The sequence below is a fragment of the Sus scrofa genome, chromosome 9 (assembly GCF_054392235.1).
Source record: "Sus scrofa isolate SSC_HxYL_T2T_F1_AM1 chromosome 9, Sscrofa_HxYL_maternal_Yorkshire_Landrace_v2.0, whole genome shotgun sequence".
In the NCBI taxonomy this organism is placed as follows: Eukaryota; Metazoa; Chordata; class Mammalia; order Artiodactyla; family Suidae; genus Sus; species Sus scrofa.
Genome location: NC_139391.1, coordinates 8982226 through 9002955, shown reverse-complemented (window position 1 = coordinate 9002955; position 20730 = coordinate 8982226). Strand labels below are relative to the sequence as shown.

At 42.2% G+C, this 20730-nt stretch overlaps 1 protein-coding gene across 7 annotated transcripts in view; it reads right to left on the bottom strand.

The window, feature by feature from the left end:
• The window catches only part of POLD3 (DNA polymerase delta 3, accessory subunit), a 51789-nt gene that overhangs the window by 11776 nt on the left and 19283 nt on the right, over window positions 1-20730 (bottom strand). For 3 of the 7 annotated variants that reach the window (XM_084974422.1, NM_001244235.1, XM_084974424.1), the window contains 6 exons: window positions 20077-20116; window positions 18655-18787; window positions 13173-13437; window positions 10343-10415; window positions 6462-6627; window positions 2340-2446 (listed from right to left, as the gene is read on the bottom strand). In XM_084974422.1, coding sequence (XP_084830548.1) covers window positions 2340-2446; window positions 6462-6627; window positions 10343-10415; window positions 13173-13437; window positions 18655-18787; window positions 20077-20116 — 784 coding nt within the window. Of the gene's footprint in view, window positions 1-2339; window positions 2447-6461; window positions 6628-10342; window positions 11166-12435; window positions 13438-18654; window positions 18788-20076; window positions 20117-20730 lie in introns of all 7 variants that reach the window. The other 4 variants (XM_084974423.1, XM_084974426.1, XM_084974425.1 and 1 more) reach the window with 2 other exon arrangements.

Sequence of the window (20730 nt, the reverse complement as noted above, 5' to 3'; positions counted from 1 at the left end):
CTTTAAACTTTCATACAAAGAAATTTAGGAATAAAACAGTAAAGGCTTATAAATTCAGTCAGGCGTCAAAAACTATCTTCGCCCAAGAAAAACCCGAGAGCCTCTGCTCTGTATCGTCGGGTCTCAGAGGCTGCTACGTCTTCTACGCCCCTTCTCCCTCCAAACTAAATAACTGCACTCGTATTTCAAATCACTAACAGGTATTATTTTTGTGAGCTATGTCAGAAGTATATAATTTGTCTTCAATCAACCACAGTAACTCCTTGCCTTAAAGCTGACTCCACTAATACCGGAGAATCTAGTTTATGTTTTCAATGTACATTAGGCTGACAGCTTCAAAGACTTCTCTAGAATCTTCCTCCAGTTCTTCTCTTGGTTGGAATTAGGGAAGACTTCCAATTAGCTCACATTCCTAAGTTACTTTCTGAGTTTTTTCCCATGTACCTGCATGGAGTTGCCTCTACCCACCTCAACTCTCAACTGGACAGAATGTTCCTTGATGGTTCTTGTTTCATCCACACACGTGGGAAGCCTCCTTTCTATAGTCTTGCTTAAAACATTTTAATAAGCGACATGGAATGAGTATACAGCAACTGCCCCACTGGGATGCTCTCAATACCTTATCCATTCCAGTCACTGAAAACCCTAAATCCAGAGTCAAACATGTTCCATGTCCTTGTCCAATTGCTTAGGTCTGGTCACTTCCTTTGCATTACTGTCATCTGTGTATACAATTTGGTTTCCCACTCTCTTGGCTAGTACCCCTCCTTTTGGAGAGACTCTGTTATCATTTTCAGTGCTTCTCACAGTTGTTTCTGGTAAGAGGAGAGTCTAACAATTTTAACTTTGTCCTTCGACACGATAGCAAGCTCCTTGCTGTGCATTCTTTTAACTCTTTTCACATCAGCTTGTTTGTCTACCTTTTTTGTGATGCTGAATCCTTTTGGACGAGAGGTCCCCCGTCATTACCTAAAATGTTTTACACTCATCATGCCATGAATTCAGGGAGCATTAATCATAGCAGTTCAAGCTTTTCACCACTGGTGGTCAAAGCAGGTGTCTTACGGTCAAAGTCATCTGACCTATCAGTCCAAACCAGGTATGTTTCTCTCCGGCCGCCTCCTTTTTCTATACACTTTCATCTACATGATTTGGGAAGAATACTTGATACTGGCTCTGAGAATAACTGATATTCTTTTACAGGCACATTAATTTCTCAGGCAAGAATCTTGCCCTTGTTCTTTATTGTTTGCTAACCTTATGACACTGTCTACAGCTAAAACCCGAAGAGTCCCTGGTGTCATTCCTTTCAACGACGACAAGGCAGATTCCACATCTTAGCAAGGTTTTCCTTATGTGGTACCAAACACCACGAATACCTTTAATGCCTACAAGTTCACCCATTTTATGAGATTCACATGAAGGCAGCCAAAGGAACAGCTCCACCATTTTATTTTTTATAAAGAAAATGTCATGGATAATAAATACAATAATGATAATAATCCTTATTCTCTTTCTCTTTGTGTTTGTTATTTTGGCAAATTACCAGAAAGTCATGGTTCTTGTCAAAAAGCTAAAGTAGATTTTCAACAGAAATAGGTACTATATGTCTCTCGGTGCCAGGATTACTGCTGTCTCTGACCCACAATAAGTAACTTTTTAGCTCCTTGATCTAAAACCTTCATAATAGCAATCGACCCTTGGGTGGACTGAATGCTTGTGTTCCTTCAAAATTCATATGCTGAAGCCCTAATCCTCAACAATGATCATATTAGGAAGGGGACCTTTGAGAGAGAACCAAGTTGCGAGCACAGAGCCCTCATGAACGGGATTAGAGACACAGGAGGGGCCATTTGTGTCCCTGCCATGGAGGAGACAAGAAGGTGTCCCTCTGCAATGGGGAAGAGGGCTCTCACGGGGAACTGAATCCGAGGACACTTGCTTTTTTTAGGGCTGCACCTGTGGCATGTGGAGGGTCCCAGGCTAGGGGTCCAATCGGAGCTACAGCTGCCGGCCTACACCACAGCCACAGCCACATGGGATCCCAGCCACGTCTGCAACCTACACCACAGCTCCTGGCAGCACCGGACAGATCCTTAACCCACTGAGCGAGGCCAGGTATGGAACCCGAGCCCCCAAGGATACTAGTTGGGTTCATTAGCCACTGAGGCATGAAGGGAACTCCATCAGCTGGCACCTAGATTTTGAACTTGTCAGCCTTCAGAACTGTGAAGGATACATTTCTGTTGTTCAAGCCTCCCAGTCTACGGTATTTTTGTTACAGCAGCCCAAACTGACTGAGACAATCCCGCTAACCAAACAGTCACAGCAGTCCTCACCTTCATCCTCACTGCTATCAGACTCAGGAAGTTTGATTCTTCTCCTCTTTTTCTTCATGTTTTCAGTTTCTTTTATCTCATCATCAGATAACGCCACTTGTTTCCTCCTGTTGCCATTCAGGAATAATTTAAACATGTTAACACAAAATAAAAATAAAAGTATTCATATGTTACTATGGGCCTTGCTTCATAACCCATGATCTTAATTCCAGAGGGTAGACAATGAGAGTCATAAGAGACCCATCAGGATTCTTTTTAAGGATACTCTGCTGACTGACCACAACTAGATCACTTGATGGGGTAACCAGAAAAAAAACCTTTCTCTAGCTCTCTAAAGACCACTGTAAGCTACTTACCAGGTTATTGAGAATTTTTCCAAATTTCTTATTTCCCCTACTGGCCTTTCAATCATTCAACAAGCATTAAACAAACAGCTTCTACCTACGCACAAGGCTTTCTGCTAAATGCTTAGATGGAAAGATCAAGAAAATACCACTGCTATAAATAAACTCTTGCAGGAAAAACATAAATACCACTAACTATAAAATACAATGTGATCAATTTTACTGAATAAAATGTTAAGGGACGTGAGTCTTTAAAACTTCAAGAGCTAAATATAATTTTATCTGGAGTTCCCACCGTGGCTCAGTAGTTAACGAATCGGACTAGCAACCATGAGGACGCAGGTTTGATCCCACCTCGCTCAGTGGGTTAAGGATCCAATGTTGCCTTGAGCTGTGGTATAGGTCACAGACGTGGCTCAGATCCTGCATTGCTGTAGCTGTGGCGTAGGCCAGCAGCTCCAGCTCCAAATTGACCCCTAGCCTGGGAACTTCCATATGCCACGACTGTGGCCCTAAAAAAAAAAGAAAAAAAAATATATATAATTTTATCAAATAGAAAAGAGACACCTATATTTTAGAGAAAGTACACTATAAGCAAAGGCAGACAAAAGACCTTAAGGTGATTCTAATGACATAATAAAAAACCTACATCCATCCTGACATTATTTATTATTTCTCCGTTTCTGGATACTCCACCACACTACTCATTCAATCAACAAATAATTTAAACAAGGGGCCTACTGTGTGTTATAGACACAAATTTGTACAAGACATAGTTTTTGCTTTCAATTACCTTCTTTCTTTTTTTTTCCTTTTTTTTTTGTCTGTCTTTTGAGGGCCGCGCTGGCAGCATGTGGAAGTTCCCAGGCTAGGGGTCTAATCAGAGCTGCAGCTGCCGGCCTACACCACAGCCACACAATGCGGGATCAGAGCCACGACTGCGACCTACAGCACAGCTCACAGCAATGCCAGATCCTTAACCTGCTGAGCAAAGCCAGGGATCGAACCCGCAACCTCATGGTTCCTAGTTGGCTTTGTTTCCGCTGCGCCATGATGGGAACTCCAAATTACCTTATTTCTTTTTTTTTTTTTTTTGGTCTTTTTGTCTTTTTGTTGTTGTTGTTGTTGCTATTTCTTGGGCCGCTCCCGCGGCATATGGAGGTTCCCAGGCTAGGGGCTGAATCGGAGCTGTAGCCACTGGCCTACGCCAGAGCCACAGCAACGCGGGATCCGAGCCGCGTCTGCAACCTACACCACAGCTCACGGCAACGCCGGATCGTTAACCCACTGAGCAAGGCCAGGGACCGAACCCGCAATCTCATGGTTCTTAGTCGGATTCGTTAACCACTGCGCCACGACGGGAACTCCACCTTATTTCTTATGTAACTAAATACCAACTTAATTTTCTACTTTAAGTTAGAAAAAGAACAAATTAAACCCAAAATAAGTAGAAGGAAATAAAGAGCAGAAATCAATGAAATAGAAAATTTTAAAAGCTGAAAATTATTTTTGAGAATAGATTAAGAAAATTAGTAAGACTTTTACTAGACTGATTTAAAAAAAGAAAAATATCAACATTAGGAATGAAAGAACTAAGAAATGTGGTGATACCTATAGATTCCACAGATACTCAAAGAATAAGACTATATATCCTGAACAATTTTATGCAAATAAACTCAGCAATTTCAATGAAATATATACATTCCTGTAAAAACACATTCAAAATTGACCTAAAAAGATAAGAACATTTGAATAGCTCTATTTAAAGAAATCAAATTCCTAATAAAAATTTTCCTGCAGAGAAAACTCCAAGCCTGAATTCACTGGTGAATTTTATCAAACTCCTAAGAAACAATACATGTCTCACACAAACTCTCTTGGAAAACAAAGGAGGAGGATGCTCCCCTCAACTAATTGGACGAAACAGCACAACTTTGCTACTGAAATCTGACAAAGACATTGCCCAAAGAAAACAACGGATTAGAGACCCTGAAAATAGAAATGCAGGAGTTCCCCTGCTGCCCTGCAGGTAAAGGATCTGGATGTCACTGCAGAGGCTCAGGTCGCTGCTGCGGTGCAGGTTCAATCCCTGGGCCAGGAACTTCACATGCCGGGGGTGTGCCCCCTCCCCCAATAAAACACATAAAAAAAAGTTTAAATGTAGATGCAAAACATCCTTAATATAATGTTACCAAATCAAATCTAGCGATATATAAAAAGGATCATGACCAAGAATGCAAGGCTGGTTTAACATCTGAAAACCAATCAGTATAATTCGCATTAACAAAAACACCATATAACCATCTCAAAAATGAAGAAGTATCTTTCAAAATTCAACATCCATTCACAAACTATCTCAGCCAACTAGGAATAGAAAAGAACTTCCTGGAGTTCCCGTTGTGGCACAGTGGTTAACGAATCCAACTAGGAACCATGAGGTTGCGGGTTCGATCTCTGGCCTCTCTCAGTGGGTTAAGGATCTGGTGTTGCTGTGAACTGTGGGTAGGTTGCAGCCATGGCTCGGATCTGGTGTTACTGTGGCTGTGCCATAGGCCAGCAGCTACAGCTCGGATTGGACCCCTGGCCTGGGAACCTCCATATGGTTGCTGCCCTAAAAAAAGACAAAAAAAAAAAAAAAAAAAGAAAAGAACTTCCTGCATCTGGTAAAAAGCATCTATTAAAAACATACATACAGGAGTTCCCGTCATGGCGCAGTGGTTAACGAATCCGACTAGGAACCATGAGGTTGCGGGTTCGGTCCCTGCCCTTGCTCAGTGGGTTGACGATCCGGCGTTGCCGTGAGCTGTGGTGTAGGTTGCAGATGCGGCTCGGATCCCGAGTTGCTGTGGCTCTGGTGTAGGCCGGTGGCTACAGCTCTGATTGGACCCCCAGCTTGGGAGCCTCCATATGCCGTGGGAACGGCTCAAGAAATAGCAAAAAAAAAAAAAAAAAAAAAAGACAAAAATAAATAAATAAATAAATAAAAACACACATACAGTTAACATCCTACTTAGTGGTAAAATACTGAATGCATTCCTGGCAGTAAAAGTCAACCAGGAGTGTGGCACCCAGGGCCGGAGACCTTTTAATCCATCCACATCACACGTTCCTAGGGGGCCCGGCCCACTGGACAGAGCTTTGCCCCTCTGAAACTTTTTGTTGATGTTTTCTAACAGAGTAGCCCCAACCCCGCCACAAAAGTCAAGTGTTTCTGGGCCTATCAGTGCTGACACTGTCCTTTAGAATTTCTTTCAACAGACTAATCCCTACCAACTATGAGGTAGTGTCTCAAATTCCTGGATTCATTTTTAACAGCTTGTGTGCTTTTTATTTTCTTTTCTAATTACACTTTACCCCTTGAAAAATAAACTTATTGATATAAAAAGCAAACAAAGAACTTTTTCTCTTAAATTTCACTGGAAACAGTAACCCCTCACTTGGCAATCTAAGGTGAAAAACAGAGACATAGAATCCGGCACACTTAGGCCATGTCCACAAATACAAAAATGAAGTCAAGGAGAAAAGGCAATCAATTTAGATCAATGGGGCCCAGAAAACTGGCTTTGGGCTCTGAATCATCTCAACTGGCTGACTCCAGTTCTGTTTCACTAGATAAGCGATGGAGCTTCTCTCCTCATTTTGGTTCTGCAGCTGTGCTCCTAAGGCATTAGGTAGGATTTCGTGCTCAACTGAAAATTGCTGCTTGTCAATAAGCCCAAGCAGACCTTCTCACCCCCAGCAGAGACACTCTTCCCCACAAGCAACAAAATTTTCCTACCTTTTTTTTTCTTTCTGCTGCATCTTAACAGGCTCTGCTTTTTTGCTAGCTTTCTTCAGGCCCGCAGGGGCTGCCAGCTTTGGTTCAGTGTCAGACAGTGGAGGTTGCTCTACTTTTTTTTCTTCTTTCACTGCTTGTTCGGAATCCAAATTGACTTTAAGTTTATCTATAAATGAAGTATAGCAGACGATATACAACCCATCGTGCAATACTAATCTATCATTTCTTTGGCAGTTTACTAAGTGCCAGGTAATATATTGGGAACAGGGGCTAAAGGGATAAAAAACAGTCCGTGTCCTAACAGGAGCTCACGACCTAGTCAGAGAACATTGCTCCTTTCCAACTAGTACTCTAGCTGTAACTGTTTTCATTTCTGCCTCCTGCTAATCCCTCATTATATCACAGCCCCCAGGCCGAATGATAGAAAAGCAAGGCTTAGGGAAAATGAGTACAACTTCGTGAGGTACCAATATTCTCATGTGTTAGATGAAGAGATTAAAAAATGCTTCCCAAGAGTATGCAGCTTATGAATTATGACAACAGAAAAGCACTTCCCTTTTACACTGGAAAAAAAAAAGAAGGAACACACCTTTTTAAGCAAAGAAAGACAACAGATGACGACTTTTTAATTTTGTCACCAATGCTGTGATTTTTTTAAAAAATAAAGCGTTACAGCTTTTATTACTGAGATATAATTCATATATCATCATTTACCCCTTTAAAGTGTAGTATCCAGTGGTTTTTAATTGCAACAACACCACTATACAATTTTAGAACCTTTTTTGTTTCCACACCCATGACATATGGAAGTTACTGGGCCAAGGATAGAATCTGAGCTACAACTGTGACTTACAGCACAGCTGCAGCAATGCTGGATCCTTAACCCATAGTGCCACAGTGGGAACTCCTAATTTTAGAACATTTTATCACCCCCAAAGAAACCCTGTACCCATTAGCAGTCACTCCCCAACCATCCTTTCACAACCAGTATACTTTCTGTCCCTACAAATTTGCCTAGTCTGCACATTTTGTATAAATGGAATCATACAACATGCGGCCTTTAGTGTTTGGCCTTTTTCTTTTTGCATTAATTTCAAGGTTCATCCATGTTGCAGCAGGTATCAGTACTTCATTCCTTTTTATGGCTGAATAATATTCCACCATATGGATATATCACATATTTATCCATTGATCTGATGGTGGACCTTTCTGGTTAGTATGAAGAATGCTGCTATGAACATCTGTGTACAAGTTTTTCTATGGATATACAGCTTTAATTCATCTGAGTAGATACCTAGGAGTGGAAGTGCTGGGTGGCTATGTTTAATTTTAAGTACTGCCGCACTGTTTTTCAAAGTGAGCACATCATTTTACATTCCTCACAGCAATGTATGAGGGTTCAATTCTCCAGATCCTTGCCAAAACTTGCTATTGTCTGCCATTAAGTTTTAAATGGTTCAAATCCCCACAATCAATACTCTTTATCCAACTCTCAAGCTTCATTTTCATTGTGTTGATCTTGTCATGCATCAAATACAATAAAAACATTCGTAATTTTACTCTAAACATTTATCCTTGAAAAAAAAATCTGTTAAATCAGCTTTGTAAGCCATTCTTTTAATTAGATGAATATTTCATTCCTTTATTTTAATCCAAGTTTCCCTCTCCCTCTATTACATGCTATCATAACTTCCTGATACTCTGTTTAGCTATCACAATCATTAACTATTTTTTTCTCTGTATTTGTCTATCTATTCCAGTAGAATATAAGGACCATGAGGGTATTTTCTCCATTGTATCACTAGTACACAATGGTGTCAAGCACATAGTAGGTGCTCAATAAATATTTGCTAATTAAACACATGAATAAATATATACTTCTGTTTGGCTTTTACAGTTTGAAAATAGTCATGTCATATATTTTAGAAATGACAGTAATTCTGAAATTTACTAATTTTTTTTTTTTTTGGCTTTTTTTTTTTAGGGCCACACCCACGGCATCTGGAAGTTCCCATGCTATGGGTTGAATCAGAGCTACAGCTGCTGGCCTACACCGCAGCCGCAGCAACGCCAAGATCCGAGCCATGTCTGCAAGCTACACCATAGCTCACGGCAATGCCAGCTCCTTAACCCACTTAGTGAGTGAGGCCAGGGATCGAAATCCTCATTGATCCTAGTTGGGCTCGTTAACTGCTGAGCCATGAAGAGAACTCCAGAAATTCACTGACTTTTAAGATCACAAAAACATTAAAAACAAAAAACCCAAGAAATAAACCTGTGGGCCTCAAAGTTGCCCAGAAAGCACACAATCTGACTGGGTACAGTGGACTAGTACCACCCATGCAGGCTAGTGACATTAGCATGATATTGAAATTTTCACGGTAGGGAGCCCTCCTTATACACTGGGCCTGCAATAACACAACTGTGCTTCCTAATAACCTGAAAATAGCACATTTTCAGTATTTTTTTCAGAACATAAATATGTTTTCTGATGGCTTTTATGGCAAATAAAAAAGCTATCACTCCAACCTGTCCCATAACTACCATTTTGACCATCACTGAAAAGCATACTTGTGATTAATATTACTTGCATAGGCATGTAACAAAATGCTTCCCACAAAATCCTTGTAAAACACAATGCTCCAAGAAGTGTGCCATCCTGCAACTCCTGGGTTTTTCCCGGTATTCTGGCCACATTCCCTCAGGCCATGTGTACTTAATATAAGAAGTATGAAAATACATAATTAACACTAAATCAACTATAACAAAAAATTAAAGAAAAAGAAAAAAGGGAGTTCCCGTTGTGGCACAGTGGTTAATGAATCCGACTAGGAACCATGAGGTTGCAGGTTCGATCCCTGGCCTTGCCCAGTGGGTTCAGGATTTGGCATTGCTGTGGCTGTGGTTTAGGCTGGCAGCTGTAGCTCTGATTCCACCCATAGACTGGGAACCTCATATGCCATGGGTGCGCCCCCTCCCAAAGACAATACGTGAGTATTGGTTCTTTCTATATGAAACAATTCCTGTTTTTTTTTTCTTTTTTTGTCTTTTCAGGGCTATACCCAAGGCATATGGAGTTTCCCAGGCCAGGGGTCTAATGGGAGCTGTAGCCGCCAGCCTACACCACAGCCACAGCAACGCCAGATCCAAGCCTCATCTGCGACCTACACCACAGCTCACGGCAACGCCGGATCCTTAACCCACTGAGTGAGGCCAGGGATTGAACTGGAAACCTCATGGTTCCTAGTCAGATTCGTTTCCACTGCACCACGACGGGAACTCCCTATTTTTTTTTTTTTTAAATAAGAGATTTGCTCTCTCAAAAGTTAATATTTTTAAGTGGCCATTACTACCTGGGCCTTTCTCATTTACACTGAGGTCTCATTCATTATTGTAAGAAATCTACAAAAATAACTCAAGTCAAAAAATTTGTTTTTGCAGCCTCTTGGGAAACAAGGCTAACGATGGTTATTACACCAGGCAAACTGACTCCAGCATTTAAGATACTATTCTCAATACTAGACTGCTTAACCAAGCAGCCTCCCTTTTAATTACCCATTTTCAAGAACTCTATGAAACAAATATTTCTCTTTTCAAGGCAGGAAGTAAAAAATAGGAATAAGTAAACTACCCTCCAAGAAATCTCAAGTGAACCCAGCTCATCCATAAAATCTGTTGTTCTCCAGTTGGTTATGCTCATCTATATACACACACACACACACACACAGGTCTGCAGGCTATAAATCTGTTAGGATGCAGGAATGCCTCACGGTAGTAGGTAAATGGGTGGGTAAAAACTGGACAAAGTGTTTTCACTTCAGGTATAATGTGATTATATTAACATTTATACATTGGTCAAAAGAAGGTAAAAACACGCTTACTCATAGCAGCTTTTCCAAAGAAATTGCTTATCGTATTCCCCTTCCCTGATGCCTTGTTGCCTACTGAAGATGCCTAGAAGGAGAGAAAAGAAAACAAGTGCGATTTTTTTTTCCCCTGGTATTCAGGCTGTTCTTCAAGTAGCAATCAAAAAAAATCTCTTCAAGGAGTTCCCTGGTGGCCTAGTTGTTAAGGATCCAGCGCTGTCACTGCTGCAGCGCAGGCCACTGCTATATAAGTGTGGTTTCAATCCCTGGAAATTTACACATGCCACAGGTGTGGCACCAAAAAAAAAAAAAATCCCGTCACTAGCAGAGCGCATTGCCATGAGCATACGGTCTCTAGTGTCATGCCAAAACGGGTAGGCACCACATATAAGGACAAAACCAAACCAGAGAGTATTGGGTGTTAATTTCCAAAGCTTAGTTTCTCCTTGTTCTTTTAAAACTATCATCCATGAATGTATCTAAACCTTTCTTGAATATATTTAAAAACTACATGGAATATTACTCAGCCATAAAAAAAGACAAATGCCATTTGCAGCAACATGGATGGATCTAGACTCGCAATACAAAGTGAAGTAAGCCGGAAAGAAAAAGACAAATACCATAAAATATCACTTATTTGTGGAATATAAAATGTGCAACAGCTGATCCTATTTAAAATAACAAACAAACAAAAAACAGAAACAGATCATGGCCAAGAAGAGCAGACCTGCTCTGCCGGGTTGGGTGGGGGATGGGATGGATGGGCATTTTAGCGGTTTTCCGTTTTGTCTTTTTTGTCTTTTTAGGGCTGCACCCGCAGCATATGGAGGTTCCCAGGCTAGGGGCTGAATTGGAGCTGTAGGAGTTCTGGTGGTGGCTCAGCACAAACCAATCTGACTAGCATCCATGAGGACAGAGGTTCGAACCCCATCCTTAATCAGTGGGTTAAGGCTCTGGCGTTGCCGTGAGCTGTGGTGTAAGTCAGACAAGGAAGGCTGGGATCCCACGTTGCTGTGGCTGTGGTGTAGGCCAGCAGCTACAGCTCCAATGTGACCCTTAGTCTGGGAAATTCCATGTGCCACAGGTACGGCTCAAAAGAGAGAGAGAAAAAAAAAATTGGAGCTGTAGCTGCCGGCCTACACCACAGCCACAGCAACACAGGATCCAAGCTGCGTCTGCCACTTACACCACAGCTCATGGCAATGCCAGGTCCTTAACCCATTGAACAAGGCCAGGGATCAAACCTAAGTCCTCATGGATACTAGTCGGATTCGTTAACCACTGAGCCACGACGGGAACTCCTTTGGGGTTCTTTGGATGCAAACTGTTATATCTGAAATGGATAGGCAATGGGATCCTATTGTACAGCACTGGGAAATTTGTGTGACTGGGTCACTTTCTTCTAAAACAACTTGATAAAATACTGTAAATCAACTATCCTTTAATAAATAAATACACGATTCCTGGGGGAAAAAGAAACCTACTTACTTTGACAGAATTAAAACAGATCAGAGGCAGTATGGTACACAATGGGGAAAACCCTCCAAAACGCTACATCTGCCATCACAGTGAGTAGAGCCGAATGCTGGTTCCACCACTTCATAGCAACATGACATCCAGGCAAGTTACTTATCAAGCCTAGGATTCAGTTTCACTACATACCATGCAGATGATGGTAACATCTCACTCACACAACAGATAAGAGGCTTTAAACAAAGACCAAACTACTGACACTAGGTAGGGGTTCTATAGATGTCATTGTTTTCTCTCTACCTCTCCTCTCCTTTCCCAAAGTGTTAGCTTTAAAATGACAGTGATGGAGTTCCCACCGTGGCACAGCGGAAATGAATCTGACTAGTATCCATAAGGATGCAGGTTCGATCCCTGGCCTCGCTCAGTGGATTAAGTGCTGCCATGAGCTGTGGTGTGGGTCGCAGATGAGGCTTAGATCTGGCGTTGCTGTGGCTGTGGCATAGGCCAGCGGCCACAGCTCCAATTCCACCCCTAGCCTGGGAACCGCCATATATGCCATAGGTGTGGATCTTGAAAGACAAAATAAAATAAAATAAAATGACAATGATGGCAATAGTACTAATTACAATAATCACGCTTTTCTAGATTTCTTAAAAATAGTATCTTAAGACTTTGCTTAAGTCAATGCTCAATGCACTTACGTTAGTTCAGATGACTGAACAAGAAAAAACTAAGGAAAGTGAATGAAGGAAAAAAACCAAAAAAAATTTCATAAAATAGAATGGAAACGTTAAATACACCAGGAAGGAAGGCATATATAACAAAGCCTAGAATATAAGATGTTTCCAAATGACACACTGCTAATATACAATTCTTTGTGGTTTATAATTTCTGAGGTGTCATGGGTTTCACAAAAATCTTGTGATGTGCACAGGACAGGCCTGACATTTTACAGGAGAATCTGTGGCTTGACGAGAAGCATCAAAAAAATAAAACAGAAAACAAAAAAAAACTATTTCAGGTAGACTAGGGGATTTAAACTAAAGTAGACAAAATAAAACTAAATAGCAGAATGTGAATGGATTAGCAATGAGATCCTGCTGTGTAGAACTGGGGACTATGTCTGGTCACTTATGATGGAGCAGGAGAATGTAAGAAAAAAGAGTGTACACATGTATGTGCAACTGAGTCACCATGCTGTACAGTGGAAAACTGACAGAACACTGTAAACCAGGTATAATAGAAAAAAATAAAAATCATTATTAAAAAAAAAAAAAGAATCTTATGTACCTACATTCTACCATTGGAGTTACTAAATACTCTTCAGTTGCCCACTCTGAGCTATAAAAGCCTGTGCTTAACGAGTACTTACATCCGTTACCTCTTTAGCCTCTGCTTTGGTTTCCTTGTTGGCATCTTGGGTTTTAGAAGCAGCTTTAGAAGCAAACATGCCCATAATCCCTTTGGGCTGCTGGGGACTCTGTTTGGGGATAGTGGGGCCATGACCATTGGTGGTCAACTCATTACTGGCCTGTGTCTCAGGTGACACTGGAAGATCTGACTGCTCAAATTTTTCAGAAGATGAGGATTCAGCAGGAGCTCTCGGGACTGCGGCTGCACACTGGATGGCACTGAACCTGAGGACAGAAATGTTAAACTAATTAATGCCAACATCAAACTTATTTTCAAACTCTTGCTTCTTCCACACAGTGCTTTCTAACCCTAATACTATAAAATGAGGACGTTTTAAAACTAGAGTGGATTTTAGAAATTATTTTGTGCAACAAGTACTGAAGAGAAGTGAAGTGTGTCCTAGGTCACACGTCTCATTAGTAACAGAACCAAGACTGGAAGCAGGTGTCTTCTACCATACCACATGGGTATTCTTGCTGTTTTGAAAAACGTATCTTACTTCCAAATAGCAAGAACACACCCAATAATAATAAGAGAGAAGTCGCTTCACTATCCTTAGTAAATCAAATGGTTATCGCTTGTTTTTAAAGGCCTTCACCTTATAGGGCTAGATACATTATAAATACTGACTGAATCAAAATTAAGAGCTTCGAATATTAACAAACTTCCAGCGACTATCCTGGCCAGAATGGATGGTGCTTTAAAGCAGGAAGAAGCTGGGAACACTGCCGCTGGCTCCTACAGCCTGGGGTCCTTTACAGTCATCTGTTCATCATTTACAATCATCTTAAACAAGAGCAGCAGACAAGCACGCCCTCAGCCCGGTGAAAACTTTGAACGACTTCCACGACCAATGGACGGGAACACTCATCTCTTCTCTCATCACCGGAGACCTGCCTGTTTAACCAAATCCCTACGGAACTGTTCTGCGCAGCGAGTGGGTAACGGAGGCGGCCTTCTTAGGCAGTGGTACTTCAAGTTTCCCAACTTGGAGGAGACGTCTCCCTCCTTTAGGGTATCATCTCAGCTGGGGGTGGGAGGTGGAGGTGAAGAAACTATACACGGTGACAGCAACTATCTTAAGTATCAACCAGGCACAACTTCAAGATTAACCGTTAGAATAACTGGCCTAGGGAAAAAAACACAAAACTCGGATAACATCACTTAATTTCTGAAGGAACTTAAGGCTGAAGAGCCCCACGCTGGTCAACAGCTCCAGAAACCTCGCACTGATGTATTACAGTTCGCCGAGAAAACCCCACATCAACACAAATATTTTGTGCATCAGAGTTGAGAACAGACGGAAATCATTGCCTTTCACCTACCACTCTCCTCTCTGGCTTTGCAGTGCATCCATGGACAAGGAAAAAGAGCAATGTTTTATTTCACTGTCAACATCTCGAGTTGGCCCCAAGACAACTCTTTCTCCATTTGGTCTACATTCCACACCTTAGGGTCAGGACCAGGAATTGGCAATAGAGGAAGAGACCAAGTTAGGCTGGGAACATGTCCGAAGAGAGAAGAATCTGCTCAATCCTAAAATTTCAACTTTCTTCTAAAATTTCAACTTTCTTCCTGTCACAGCACTTCTTAAAACACATGAAACAATGAGTCAGATCTCAGTTGGCCCATAATTCTCAGGACCAAACACACACTTCTTTATTGGAGATAAATTCTTCACATTTCTACCAAGGATATTTTTAAGTATTTAAGTTTCATTAAAGTGCTTCTTACTATCACGTTTTACTTGCCATGTTTGTTTTAGGGGTCCCTACGCAAATTTCATTTTGGACTTTTTTTGGGGGGGGGGGTCTTTTTAGGGGCACACCCGTGGCATCTGGATGTTCCCAGGCTAGGGGCTGAATCAGAGCTACAGCCACTGGCCTACACCACAGCCACAGCAACCCAGGATCTGAGCCGCATCTGCGACCTACACCACAGCTCACAGCAATGCTGGATCCTTTAACCCACTGAGCGAGGCCAGGGATCAAACCCGCAACCTCGTGGATACTAGTCAGGTTTATTAGCACTGAAACACAATGGGAACTCCTCATTTTGGACTTCTGAGTCACTTTTGTTTGCTTACTTACTAGACACGACAGAACTGATTTTTAGAGCTTGATATGCCACAACTAGATTTTAATAGATTACTTTTGGGAATTCCCATCGTGGCGCAGCAGAAACAAATCTGACTAGGAACCATGAGGCTGCAGGTTTGATCCCTGGCCTCACTCAGTAGGTTAAGGATCTGGCATTGCCGTGAGCTGTGGTGTAGGTCGCAGATGTGGCTCAGATCTGGCGTTGCTATGGCTCTGGTGTAGGCTGGCAGCTGTAGCTCCGATTAGACCCCTAGCCTGGAAACCTCCATATGCCTTGGGTGTGGCCCTAAAAAGACAAGACAAAAAAAAAAAAAAAAGGATTACTTTTGAAATCTAATAATATAATTCACATAAACACATTAGTGTTAATGTTTTCTTACAATCGTTCCCTATAAGACAGCAGACATAAATTACTCTTTAGCTGTACACTTATTTATTCAATAAATATTTGGATGCCTAGTACACTCAAGGTTTTGAGCTGAAGAAAAAAGAAATGATGTCTAGGAGTTCCCGTTGTGGCGCAGTGGTTAACAAATCTGACTAGGAACCATGAGGTTGCGGGTTTGATCCCTGGCCTTGCTCAGTGGGTTAACGATCCGGCGTTGCCGTGAGCTGTAGTGTAGATTGCAAACGCGGCTCGGATCCCGAGTTGCTGTGGCTCTGGCGTAGGCCGGTGGCTACAGCTCCGATTAGACCCCTAGCCTGGGAACCTCCATATGCTGTGGGAGCAGCTCAAGAAAAGGCAAAAAGCCAAAAAAGGAAGGAAGGAAAGAAAAGGAAATGATGTCTAGCAATAATTCATTCAACAATTATTTACTGAATGGTTATCATTTGCCAGGCACCATTTTGGGTATACGGTGGTTAACAAAATAGACATGATCCCTATTCTCCTGGAATATAAAGAAATTATTTTTGGCAATTCTATTATCTATTTCTCCTCAAGGACCCACCTTTATGAGTTATCCTACCCTGCCCAATGTCTTCAACTATTTCTTCTTTTTATAGATCTTTCTTAAAGATTCAAGTTCGAGACATTCTCAGCTTTAAAAATGTATGTATCCTCCCTCGGTCTCAGCTCCTCTATAGCCAGCTACCTCCATTTTACCATCAGATTTCCTGGAAAACTGTCCCTAGTTGCTTCTCATTTCCTTATATCCCCATTTGCTCAGTGGATCAGAATCTGGTCACCCCACTGAAAATGCTCTTACCGAGGCCAGCACTTTCCCGCTCCTATTTTACTTAGCTTCTCAGCAAGGTCGGATACTGTTGACCAGTCCTTCCTTCCTGAGACTCTGTCCTTAGTTTTTAGAACTCCACATACCCTCATGATTCTCCTCTTAACTTTGGCTGCTCCCTCCCAGGCCCCTCTTTCTATGCCCATCCCTTAGAAAGCAGCTTTCACTGGAAGAGTGCTTACCGTATGCCAAGCTTTACATGTATTCATTCATTTAATCCTCTACAACCCTGAGGCTGATATCTCTGTTAGCTTCATTTTACTGAAGAGAAAATGGAAGCAGAGAGGCTAAATAACTTGCCCCGGTTACACAGCTAGTAACTGCCTGGAGATTACTTCCTGCCCTTCTTTCATTCCATGCATTCTCTCTGCAAGACTGTCTCTACTGCTATAAGCCAATTCATTGCCTGTTTTCTTTGATTCCAAAACCTCTATCTCTACTGCAGATTTCTCTCCTGAGCTCTGGACTCGCCTACCTACTTGGACTCTCCACAGGGTACGCAGACTCGACATGTCCAAACCCAGTTCATCGTGTTCCCCTCTCTCCCAAAGCCCACTCTCCCTCGTGCAGACGCCTTCCTCGTGATGGCAGCATCACTCACCCAGCAACTCCAGCCAGAAACACGGCCGTCGTCCTCTGAACCATGGACACGGCCCCCCGCCCCCACTGTACTCTCTCCTGGTCCCTACCGGCTAGTGCCCCACCCAGGTTTTGATGGGGTGACTCTTTAACCTCTGTACCTCTCCATTCCCAGCACCACTACTGTACTTCAGACAGCTGCCAGCTCCATCCTGAATCACTGCAACGCTTCTCCTTTCTGACGGCCCTGCCTTCAGATTACCTCCTTCAGGGCCATTGTCACCATCATAGCCAGCGTGATCTTCCTATAATGCAATTCTGATCATCCCCTTCAAAACCTTCAGTGGCTCCCCTGTGCCCCTGGAATAGAGTCTCAGCTGCTTCTCCCGGCAGTCGCAGCCTAGACTCTAACTCCTTGCATCACCACTTGCTGCCTCGCACTCTAAGTTCCAGCCACAGGAAACTACCGCGGTTCTGCACAAGCGCCATGTCTTCTCTCAGCCACTTGCCTCTGACTGGCTACCCTTCCCAGGCCGTCAGGCCTCAACTTAGATGCCGTGCCTTTCAGGAAGCCGTCTCTGTCTTGCCGCCTCGCTCCGCCCCAACCAGAAAGGGGGTGTGAGTGCCCCCCAGATCCTCCCACACTGCTCTCCCCGTAGCACTGTTCGCTGCACTATAACTGCCTCCCACGGGACCATCGGTTCCGTGCGCAGGAGCCAGGCGGTAGAGCTCCGCGGTGGAGCATCTGACTGCATGAGCAGGTGCTGGGCCGTATTCACTCTACACTATGTGGCACATCACGTGCACTCATCGGATCTCTGCTGAATTAATTCAAATTATCTTGCTTAGTGCCTGTCAAAGTGGTAGGGGTTCATATACGTCTGGGGATCTGGCCTGAATCCACCAGACAACCTCACAAAGTAGGCATTATTTTATCAAATTTAAAGATGAAGAAAGCAAAGCTTAAAGGAGTTTAGGTAACTTACCCAAAGCCACTGAGCCATTAATAAGCAACAAAATCACAACTTAAGCCCGTGACCATCAATTTCCAAAACCCACACGCATGAAGCACATCTCCCTGTACTATGCAGGACACAGAAGATAAACGAGACCTGATCGTGGCTGTGGAAGATCAACCGATTAGGGATGGAAGGCAGAGGGATATCAAAAGAGGAACAGTTTTTTGAAGGACGACACTTAACTGGTTCTGACAGGATGGTTAGGATTCAGACAAGCAGACATTGGGGTAAAGGAGTAACAACGGGGCACAACAAACAGCATTTCTGGCGGCAGTGACTGGGTAAATACATGAGAAGGAGATTTATGGAGAGTCCACTGGGGTTTTCAATATGGGTTATGGCCGCTATTTTTCACCTTATGATGTACTAATAAAACCAGGCATGTGTCTTACTGCAAGATAAATGGGGTTTTACTAGACTTGGCGTTCACTCTGAAGAGGCAGCCACTGTGTAAACATCTTACAAAATCAATTCGTAAAGAAGCCCACAAGGAACATTCAGGAGCTCACTTGCTGCAGTTCTGCAAGTTGCTTTTAAGGATGTCATAGTCGGTATTGAACAGAGGCCCACTGTCCTTTAGCATGGCTTTCTGGATGCTGTACACATGTACGCTGGCAGTCACAGCTAGCTTGGACTTCACTGCTACAAGTCAACAGGAAAAGCAGTCTGTTAATACACAAACTTCATAGCATGTGGGGACTCGAACAAGTAACCCTTCTGCATTAAAACCATTTACAATCTGTGGTGGTCCAAAAAGCTCTGAAAGGCCAAACAGTCATATGTGCAGTATAATAGCAGCTCTTCTGTCGGTGACAAGGACATTATGAAAGGGACGTGGTGGTGAGTCAGTTCTCAGTACTGTACCTGTGACAGGATCAATCATCCAGTGGACACTCAATAAATCCTAATGAATAACTGGTGATGCCATGAAGTTAATTTGTAAGAAAACAACTCCACTGGTAGGCATACACAAAACACGACAGTGGTTTGATCCTGAGACATAATTCAAGATCATGTGAGCCCTGTTATGAAATTCCTTTGAATTGGGTATTAAAATAGAACAGCAATGTTAATAGTCTCAGTATGCTAGATAAATTTAATTTAAAAGTTATACTAAGTCCTTCTGACTTTAGAAAAACATTCTTTAATTTTCTTCCTAAAAAAAAAAGTGATGGAACACAACACAATATTTAGAGACCACTGTCTTTTTACAGTTGATGAGGTGTTCCATATGGTATTCATAATAGTGTTTTATTTATTTATTTATTTTTATTTTTATTTGTCCTTTTGCCTTTCCTAGGGCCGCTCCCACGGCATATGGAGGTTCCCAGGCTAGGGGTCGAATCGGAGCTGTAGCCACCAGGCTACGCCAGAGCCACAGCAACTCGGGATCTGAGCCGTGTCTGCGACCTACACCACAGCTCACGGCAATGCCGAACCCTTAACCCACTGAGCAAGGCCAGGGATCGAACCCGAAACCTCATGGTTCCTAGTCGGATTCGTTAACCACTGAGCCACGACAGGAACTCCCATAATAGTGTTTTAGACATCTGTCATGAGTTTTTGAAATTGCATGATAAAAGTGCTTTGTAAGAGTTCCCTTGAGGCTCAGTGGGTTAAGGATCAGGTGGTGACACTATAGTGGTGCAAGTTCAATCCCTGGCCTAAGAACTTCCGCATGCTGTGAGTGGGGCCAAAAAAAAAAAAAAAAAAAAAAAAAGCCTTATAAATGTCACCAGCTATTGGCTCTACAAATGGGAAGTTAGTGTAGTATCATATTTTAACACATTTCAGAAATTACTAATAAAAAGAATACATGGCTCTTCAATAAAATAGCCAAATACATGAGATGTTAGAAGCAGTTTTTTTAAAAATTGTACCTACACTGATGCCATAAGAGGAAAAACTTGCTAAGTTGCTAAAATACTTACCTTCCAATTTATCTTCTCTCACTACTGCAACCTTGTGGCACTACAAGGAAACAACACTTCATTAGCATTTAAAATGTTAAAACTTTTAAAGTTTTCTTGCCAATAATTTAATTGCACTTGAATGTGAAATTAGAAACATTAGATACTCCTTAAAATATACATTACAGTTTAATAAAGTCAGACTCATTTTTAACTAGCTTCCTTTAAACTTCTTGATCAGCTTAAGGAGAGGCAAAGAGTATAGATGTTAATACCAAAACCAAAACCAAAAACAAAGATAAAAGCCTGCCCCCAAATTTAAAACAAACACACAAACAAAAAAAAACCCCACAAAAAAACAGCATCTCAAACTAGTGTGAGGAAAAGAGGACCGTAGTAAGTCATGAGAATTACTGTATATAATCATATGGAACCAGATATTAAAAATTGGATCTTTCCCTCACACCATAAAAAAAATAAATTCTAAATGGATCAGAGCTCTCAATGTAAAGAATGAAACATATATGCACAAGAAGAATCATGGCTTGGAGTTCCCACTATGGTGCAATGGGACAGCCATTATCTCAGGAGCACTGGAACGCAGGTTCAATCCCCAGGCCCGGGGCAGCAGGTTAAGGAGTCAGCATTGCTGAAGCTGTGGTGGAGGTTGCAGCT